Genomic DNA, 9,616 nt, shown 5'->3' on the forward strand with positions numbered 1-9,616 from the left:
CAAACACAAGTGGCTGTGTTATGCCCAGAATTCGTGATCCCCAAATACCGCCAGGGAGCCGAGTCCGATGTAAAAGCAAAAGAGCCTTTATTCGAGCTGGCTCGAGCTCAATCCCCTACCTGCACCGACGCAGCGGTGAGATACCAGGGAGAGAGATCGAGTTTCCAAAGCACAAAGGTTTTATTGGGGCCTAGGGGCAGTTGGTGAGGTAATAGCTATGGCCTCAGCCGATTGGCTGGGGAAGGGTCCGAGTTCTGTTAGGCAGGTGGGGGAGGGGGTGGCTCAAGGGAAGGAGGTGTGGTCAAGGTGAAGGACATAGAACAAGATGGAGTTGGCTAGCATAGGCCCGCCCTTTCATTCCCCCCTTGTCATGTAGCTTACGGACCCAGTCATGGGACCGGCTGCATTTATGGTGACAAGGGGAACAGAGTTTGGAGGTTTATGCAAAGTTCTGGGAAGGAAGTGTCCCTGGGGTGGGTCTGGGAGGTCTGATTAAGTATTGTCCCCGAGCTGGTGTCTATGATCTGCCAGGTGATGTTTGGGGGGGCATGGGGACTCCCGGCAGCATGAGCAACGACAAGCAGAGTTAACAGAGTTACCAATATTAGGTGAGTTGAATGCGCTGTAGCTTGAGCTTGAGCGGGTTGTGTTGGTCCCAACTGATGGCCCATCGCGTGACGAAGTCCTTCCGGATCGAGGAGGGGTCCGCTGGCCGAACGTGGGTGTGATGGACCCAGGTCGCGATGCCGTCTACTTTGAGAGCGGTGGGGGTTGTCAGCACCACGATGTAGGGTCCCTTCCAGCGCGGCTCGAGGGTCTCTCGGTGGTGTCTCTTGACGCAGACCCAGTCTCCCGGCCTGTACTGATGAGGTGTCGGGGTCGGGCCAGCCTCGTAGATGGCTCGGAGGCGCAGCCAAATGTCCTCGTGCGCCCTCTGGAGCCCTCTCAAGGAAAGAAAAAGTTCTTGATCTTTAAACTCAGCAATAAGTTCAGCTCGAAGGCTGGGAATAACAGGGGGTGGCCTGCCAAGCATGATCTCGTAGGGAGTTAAAACCCAGAGTGTAAGGAGTGTTTCTAACCCGCTAAAGGGCGTACGGTAGGAGAGTCACCCAGTCCCTGCCAGTCTCCATGGTTAATTTGGTAAGGGTCTCTTTTAGGGTTCTATTCATTCTTTCTACCTGTCCTGAGCTCTGGGGCCTATAAGCACAATGTAATTTCCAGTTTGCCCCCACCACCTTGGCTACTGCCTGTGTTACCTGTGAGATAAAAGCTGGTCCATTGTCTGATCCTACCATGGCAGGAAAACCATACCTGGGTAAAATGTCTTCTAGTAGCTTCTTAGCCACCATCTGAGCCGTTTCATGCTTGGTTGGGTATGCCTCCACCCAGCCAGAGAAGGTGTCTGTAAATACTAAAAGATATTTATAACCATACTTTCCTGGTTTGACTTCGGTGAAGTCAACTTCCCATTGGGCTCCCGGTCTGGTGCCTCTGAGCCTGGTTCCTTTTTTTTATTTGATGTGGCTCTCGCGTTGGTGAGTTGGCAGGTCTTGCAGGCAGATACAACTTGCTCTATTTTGGTGTCCTCTTGGTGAATCTTGATTCCAGCATGTCGGATTAAGTCTTTTAATTTTCGGGCCCCCATGTGAGTAGACCGATGCATGTGCTCTAATATTGAGACTCCGAGCTGGTCTGGCAGCACGAGCTCCTTGTTAGGTGTATACCACCATCCCTTTATCTCCTGGGTCATGGGGAGTTTCTTGATCCGCTGTAACTCCTCCTGGGAGTATTTGGGCTGGTCTGGTAAAACTGGGTCTCCCGGGTCCAGTAGTTGTATGGTCATGGTGGGGACTGGAGTAAGGGCGACTGCCTTGGCTGCCTGGTCAGCCTTTCGATTACCTCTAGCTACTGGGTTATCAGCTTTTTGGTGCTCTTGGCAGTGGATAATGGCTAGCTTGGCAGGAAGCCATAAGGCCGTAAGCAGGTTAAGTATCTCCTGCTTATTTTTTATAGTCCATCCTTCCGCCATCAGTAACCCCCTCTCCTGATAAATTGCCCCATGAATATGAGCTGTGGCAAACGCATAACGGCTGTCTGTGTAGATGTTAACCCGTTTTCCAGCTCCCAGCATCAGCGCCTTGGTGAGGGCTATGAGCTCTGCTCGCTGGGCTGACGTTCCGGAGGGTAGAGCCTCCGCCCATACGGTGTCCGTTTCGGTGACCACCGCTGCACCCACATACCTGTGTCCATCTCGCACAAAGCTGCTGCCATCAGTGAACCAAGCAGCCTCGGCATCGGGGAGGGGCCGGTCGGTCAGGTCCATCCGGAATCCATGTACTTGTTCCAGGATTCCCGCACAGTCATGTAATGGAACACCTAGGTCAGGGTCGGGCAGCAGGGTTGCAGGATTGAGGGCTGCACCGGGGTGGAACTGCACTCGTGGAGGGTTGAGTAGGATGCTCTGGTAATGAGTCACACGTGTGTTGCTCATCCATCTATCAAGAGGCTGTTTCAGGACCCCTTCAATGGCGTGTGGGGTCGTGATCCAGATCTCCTGTCCTAGGGTCAGCTTGTGTGCATCCTTGACTAGGAGTGCTGTTGCCGCAATAATTCTTAGGCATGGTGGCCAGCCGGCAGCCACTGGGTCTAGTTTCTTAGACAGGTAAGCCACTGGGCGGTTCCAGGGGCCTAAGGCTTGAGTTAGAACCCCTTTTGCTATTCCCTTATGTTCGTCTACAAAGAGGTGGAAGGGTTTCGTAATGTCTGGGGCACTTGGGAGGGCCTTTTTTAACTGATTAAAGGCAATTTCTTCTTTTTCAGTCCATTTAAATGTTTTCCCCTCTTTGGTAGCTTCATATAGGGGCCTGGCAATCTCAGCAAAACCTGGAACCCAGAGGCGGCAGTAGCCGGCTGATCCTAGGAATTCCCTCACTTCTCTTCGGGAGGTGGGAGTAGGGATCTTTATTTAGGACAGTTTCTTTTCTGGCATCTGATAACCTCCGCTGTCCGCCCTCCAAGATATATCCCAGGTAACTTACCCTCTCCCTGCATATCTGAGCCTTCTTCGCGGATGCCCGGTACCCTAAGGCCCCCAGGATAGCCAGCAGGTCCTGGGTCCCTTGCTCACAGTCTTTGGCTGTGTCGGCAGCAATCAGGATGTCATCTACATACTGTAGAAGGGTGAGGCCAGGGTGCTCCCTTCTGTACTCATCCAGGTCCTCGTGTAGTGCCTCGTCGAAGATGGTGGGTGAATTTTTGAATCCCTGAGGTAGCCGTGTCCAGGTGAGTTGCCCACTGTAGCCCTCCTCCGGATCATGCCACTCAAAGGCGAACAAGGGTTGGCTCCGGGGTACCAGCGGCAGACTGAAGAAGGCATCCTTTAAATCTAGTACAGTATACCAGAACCTGGAGGGTGCCAAGGAGCTCAAGAGAGTATATGGGTTGGGAACAGTTGGGTGTATGTCCGCAACCCTCTTATTTACTTCCCGGAGGTCTTGTACCGGTCGATAGTCATTTGTGTGAGGCTTTTTGACCGGCAGTAGGGGGGTGTTCCAGGCAGACTGGCAAGGAACTAGTACTCCTAGGCTTCGTAGTCTCCGGATGTGTGGCTGGATCCCCTTCCGGGCCTCCTGAGACATGGGGTATTGTTTGATCCTTACCGGACTCTCTCCTGGCTTGAGCTCTACCAGGACTGGGGTCCTGTGAGCGGCTAGTCCCATTCCCCCCGTCTCTGCCCAAACCGAGGGGAATTCTTGTAGCCATCTGTCTATATTATCCTCTCTCGGGAGCGCCTCCTGGTGGAGGCGGTATTCATCCTCCAGTTTCATGGTCAGTACCTGGATGGGGTGGCCCTTGCCATCGGTAACCTGAGGCCCCCCTTGTCTGAAAGTTATCTGAGCTCCAATCTTGGTCAGTAAGTCCCATCCTAACAGCGGGTAGGGGCATTCTGGTATTACCATAAAGGAGTGGGATACCCGGCCCTTTCCCAAATCTACTGTTCTTCGGGTAGTCCATGAATACTGGCTCATACCAGTTGTCCCTTGTACCCAGGACTTCTTGCTGGCTAGTTTTCCTTGTGGGGTGCGGAGGACCGAATGTTGTGCTCTGGTGTCGACAAGGAAGTCAACAGGGGTCCCCTTCACTTTAAGAGTTATCCTGGGTTCAGGGAGAGGGTCCGAACCCCGACTCCCCTAATCACTTAGTTCATCTAGCTCTAGGACTTTTACTCGATCAGTCTTGCTTCCCTTCCCGCTGGCCCTTTTTGGACAATCTCCGGCCCAATGCCCTATCTCCTTGCAGTATGCTCACTGATCCTTCTGCAGCCTCTGCTTCCCCCCCTTGGTGGTTCTTTTACCTTTTCTTGCGTCGTCTGCCAGCTGCCGGAGACGGCGGTCTCGTTCCTCGGGGGAGTCAGCAGTGGTAGCTAGTAGTATTCTGGCCAGGTCTCGAGTCTGCTTACTGCTGGCAGCCGCCATGGCGCGAGGCTGCTTGTCCTCAGGAGGCTCCCGGTTATTATATACCTTTTCGGCTACCATCAGTAAGTCCTGCAGACTTTTTTCTCCTAGTCTATCTATTTTCTGTAATTTTCTCCTAATGTCTATGGCCGATTGGTTTACAAAGGCCATGATAACAGCTGCCTTGCTTTCCGGAGCCTCTGGATCCATGGGGGTATAGGTACGGAATGCCTCCATGATCTGTTCTAAAAACGCAGCCGGAGATTCATCTTTTTCCTTTTGCACATTTCCTACCTTGGCCAAATTGGTTGGCTTTCTAGCAGCCATTCGGAGACCCCCCATTAGAGTCTGGCGGTAGACCCGGAGCCTCTCCTTACCTTCTGCTGTGTTGAAATCCCACTGGGGCCGAGTTAAGGGGAAGGAGGCATCTATCTGAGCCTGGTTGGTGGTGGGATTCCTGTCTGCGCCTGGAACTAGTTTTCGGGCCCCACTGAGGATTCTTTCTCTTTCTTCAGTCGTGAACAGGACCTGCAAAAGCTGCTGGCATCGTCCCACGTGGGCTGATGGGTAAAAAGAACAGAGTCTAATAAATCAATAAGCCCTGCCGGTTTCTCAGAAAACTTAGGATTCTGAGCTTTCCAATTGCAGAGGTCACTAGTGGCGAAAGGCCAATAGTGATGGGGCTGATTCCCCTCCACGTCTGGGGGTCCGGTGGCTCGCAGGGCAGAATAGTGGAGTCGGCGGCGGAGGCGGATTGCTCCCTCTGAGCCCTTTGTCTGGTAAAGGGCGGGCTTCCCACTGGAGCGTTTCCGCCTCCCGCTCTCGGAACAGCATCTGCCTCCCCCGGAGGGGGAGGATGGTGTTCTTCCGGCATCCTAGAGGGGTTATATGGGGGAGGAAAAATTAATTCTTCTTCAGTACCCTCCTGTAGGACAGGGTAGAGGGGTGCTGAAGGCTGGGTAAGACTTTTCTTTTTCTTTGTCCCCTGCAAAGCAAGAATGGGTTTTGGCTCTGGAGGGAGAGGGGCTAGGAAGGGCTTAAGCCAAGAGGGTGGGTCTTCTACAAGGTCCTGCCAAGTGATAATGTAAGGGAGCTGATCAAGATGGCCCATCTTAGGCCGAGAGATGATACTCCTGACTCGGTGGATGGTAGGGAGGTTGAAGGTCCCCTCTGGTGGCCATCCGACATTGAAAGTTGGCCACTGGCTAGAACAAAAAAACTGCCACCAACCCTTTCAGACTTCCACACTGAGGTTGTTAGCTCTTCCCCTCACATCCTTAAAGTGATCAATCATAATACTTAGAGGAGTAGTCTGAGTCTGTCCCATAACGTCCATCCAGTAAGTCCACAGAACAAAACAGAGAAACACAAAAACAGACAGAGGGCCCCTAGGAAGTCTTCCAACTCCATGGAAGCAAAACTGAAAGGTAGCTTAGACCTTTGAGGGGATTCCACGTCCCTCCACAACCGATGAGGGGATTCCACGTCCCTCCAAAGACGACGGCCTCACGCTGACCAGCGGGAGCGACCCGATTCTTCATATATGTCAACCAAAACAACCTCCTGCAAAAGAATTAACAAAGGGCACATCTGAAAATCCTGATGTCTTTCATCCAGGCATTAAACAAATTTGCAAAAAATATAAAATAATGCTGTTGTATTTTTGGTTTGTTCTGAAAAACATAGCTATTTTTATAACATGTTATGTATATTTACATGTATAGTTTTATCATTGCCATTTTAAGTGAATTAACCAACATTTTAGAAAAATATCTCAGCAATTAAATTTTATTATCTAATCCAGTAAATGTCGACAGAATTCAAAAGCCCAAAAAGTATTTTTTGGGTCCACAATAATCTGTTAGAATGTCCTACACTAAACTCTACTGTGTATACTTCATTATGGATTTTATTAAATTTATTTTAACCTACATTTCAAACTGCTAAGTTTATAGTAAAATAATATTCTAGGTCTCTACTGTTGTGGATTTTCTTTTTAATTTGGTGATATCATTAGACCTAATGACTGTGCTCTATTGTATCTTGTCTTCATGAACTTTCACAAAATACTTCTCTTATGTTCTCTAATATGTAATGCAAGAGGGAATAACCAGATAAATTTGTCACTGGTCAACATTTCCTGGTATAATAAGCGTAGGGAATTGTGTAGGTGGTAAAGATGGAAACCCTATGCTTGAAGGCTTCAACTATACTAAGGGACTCAGGTTAATCAGACAGAGGCCAATGCACATGAAAACTGCACCAGCAGAATTTGTCATCAAAGTGATATCAGCAAACATGGAGGAGTAGGCAGCTCTAAGAGGCTGTTTCCTCACAAAAACATTAAAACAAAACAAAACAAAAAAACAACAAGCAACACTGTCAGAATAAGCTATGTCAGAACACGGGAAAAGAGTCAAAGGTTCACAACAATCTAGCAAATACTGAATCAAGAAAAAGGTAACTTAAAAACGGTAGAAAAATATTGTGGCATTTTTATTTGGCATTACTCCAATCCCCTCCCCGGCTCAGTGGTGATCTTTAACAGTCTGAATATAGAGTATGGGACCCTGGTCTCTGGCTTCTGGAGGAAGCCGAGTAGATCTTTTCTCAAAACTCTTTTAGTCTGCTCTGACCTGCCTGGGGTTACCTAAAGGACTGACTGACCTGGGGTATTTATTTTTCTTACCTGACCCAGAAAACTCAGCACAGAAAATCAGTGGATATTCTCAAAAACATTATAAGGCAAATGAACAAACCCAGCTGCCTGGGAAAAGAGATACAGTTAAGGCCTAAAATATAGCATTCAGTCTTGAGAAGGAAAGCTGGGAAGAGCTTTCCTTTGAGAAATTAGGCATTCGAAGTGTCTACATATACTGGGAAATTCAGAAAACCACATGCGTGCCCAGAGCAGGATGCATGTTCAAAAAAAGACCTGAGAAGACCCTAAGTTTTTGCCTCCAGCTAAACTCTAGGCTTAATACAAATAGGAAATGAAGGCAAATGCAGAGCTATAAATAAGTACTGAATAATTGCCCCAGATTACAGAAGTAATCTGAAAAGAATGGGAGAGTGTATTTGGCTCCTAGCATTCAAGGAATCCTTTGTAAAAACACTAGCTGAACACAAGCTAAAGGAATAGAAACCTCAGAGACCACGTATGATAGAGAATACTGACTTTTCAAAATACATCAGAAAAGTCAATTAAACAACCACAAAAATAGCTACAGAACATAACAAAAATATAACTCTGAAGAGTGGAAAGAATCATATCTCTAGTGTTCCAGGGGTGGCTGGGTGGCTGAGTTGGTTAACCTTCAGACTTCAGTTCAGGTCCTGATCTCACAGGTTGTGGGTCAAGCCCCATGTTGGGCTCTATGCTGACAGCTCAGAGCCTGGAGCCTGCTTCAGATTTGTGTCTCCCTCTCTCTTTGCCCTCCCCCACTCATGCTCTGTCTCTCTCTCTCTCTCAAAAATAAATAAACTTAAAAAAACAGTGCTCCACATTATTGAAAACAAAATGTACAGTTTTTGATACAAAATTTAAATCATGAAAAGAATCAAGATATTATGGTCATCTCACAGAAGAGATTAACAGAAACTGCCCCTGAAAAGCACAGACAAGTTACTTATTAGATAGACTTTAAATCAATTATCTTAAAAATACTCACAGAACTAAAGGAAACTATGGACAAAGAGCTAAATGAAACCAAGAGAACAATGTGTGTGTGTGTGTGTGTGTGTGTGTATGTGTGTATATATATATGAATATCATTAAAGAGAAAGAAATTAAAAAAAATTTTTTTAATGTTTATTTTTGAGAGAGAGAGCATGAGCTGGGGAAGGGCAGAGAGAGAGGGAGACACAGAATCTGAAGCAGGCTCCAGGCTCTGAGCTGTCAGCACAGAGCCCAACATGGGGCTCAAACTCACAAGCCATGAGATCATGATCTGAGCCAAAGTCAGATGCCCAACTGACTGAGCCACCCAGGTGCCTCAAGAGAAAGAACTTTTTAATCCACAGACATTCTAAAGCTGAAATGTACCAAATGGAAATTAAACTTACTAGAGGGTTCAAATAGTAGATGTGAGGAAACAAAATAAAGAATCAGTGAACTGGAATTTAGGTTCATTGAAATAATCTAGCCTGAGGAACACAAAGAAGGAAATATAAAAATAAAACCTAAGAGACATGTGGAATTCCATTAAGCATGTCAACCTATGAGCAAAGGGAGTCCAGAAGGGAGAGGAAAAAAGAACAGAAAGAATACTTGAAGAAATAATGGCCAAATATCTGCCAAACTTGACAAAATACATGCATTGATATGCTCGAAGTTTAAAAAACTCCAAAAAGGATAAACACAGAGAGATCCAGGCTGAGACATATTAGTCAAATTGCCAAAATTAAGGACAAATATACAATCTTGGAAGCAGCAAGAGAGAATCAAATTACATGTAGGGGATCTTCAATGGGTTTAACAGCAGATTTCCTATCAAAAACTATGTCACCAGAAAGGAATGAAACAGCATTATGAAAGTGCTGAAAGAAAAAAGCTGTCAACCAAAGATTCTATATCCTACAAAACTATCCTTCAAAATTGTGAGAGAGACTAAAATCTCCCAAGATTAACAAAATCTGAGAGATCATAACAAGTATATTTGGCCTCCAGGAAATGTTAAAGGGATTCCTTTAGGATGAAGTAAAAAAGGACAGCAGTAACTTGAAGTCAGGTTAAAAAATAACTCTAGTAAAGGTAACTACATAGTTAAATATAAAAGCCAAAATTATTGTATGTTTGGTTTGGAATGTCTCTCTATATTTCTTATATTATTTAAAAGACAAATGCATGAAGAAATAACTAAAACTCTACGTTAAAGGGTGCACAATTTATAAAAGATGTAATCTGCAACAAAACCAATATAAGGGCAAAGCCATATAAAAGTAGAGTTTATGAAAGCTATTGATGTTGAGTTGGCATCAATTCAAAATAATTCTTAGAAATTTAACATATTTATAGTAATACCCAAGGTAACCATTAGAAAATCTAAAAATAGTGTTTGAACAACACTATTAATTAGGAGATATTTTATATCTATGTGTGTGTTACATAAATCATATATATATATGTATATATATATATATATATATACATATATATATAT

General features: G+C 46.2%; 1 protein-coding gene across 1 annotated transcript; it reads right to left on the reverse strand.

Annotated features, from left to right (window-relative positions):
• Positions 1 to 604: 604 nt before the first annotated feature.
• LOC123591756 lies at positions 605 to 4,475 on the reverse strand. The gene is made up of 5 exons (XM_045466442.1): positions 4,460 to 4,475; positions 4,309 to 4,423; positions 2,998 to 4,185; positions 1,900 to 2,495; positions 605 to 942 (listed from the first exon to the last, which is right to left on the reverse strand). Exons 1-5 carry the CDS (start codon positions 4,473 to 4,475, stop codon positions 605 to 607), a joined length of 2,253 nt encoding a protein of 750 aa, XP_045322398.1.
• Between the last annotated feature and the right edge of the window lie 5,141 nt (positions 4,476 to 9,616).

The sequence above is a fragment of the Leopardus geoffroyi genome, chromosome B4 (genome assembly GCF_018350155.1).
Source record: "Leopardus geoffroyi isolate Oge1 chromosome B4, O.geoffroyi_Oge1_pat1.0, whole genome shotgun sequence".
NCBI lineage: Eukaryota > Metazoa > Chordata > Mammalia > Carnivora > Felidae > Leopardus > Leopardus geoffroyi.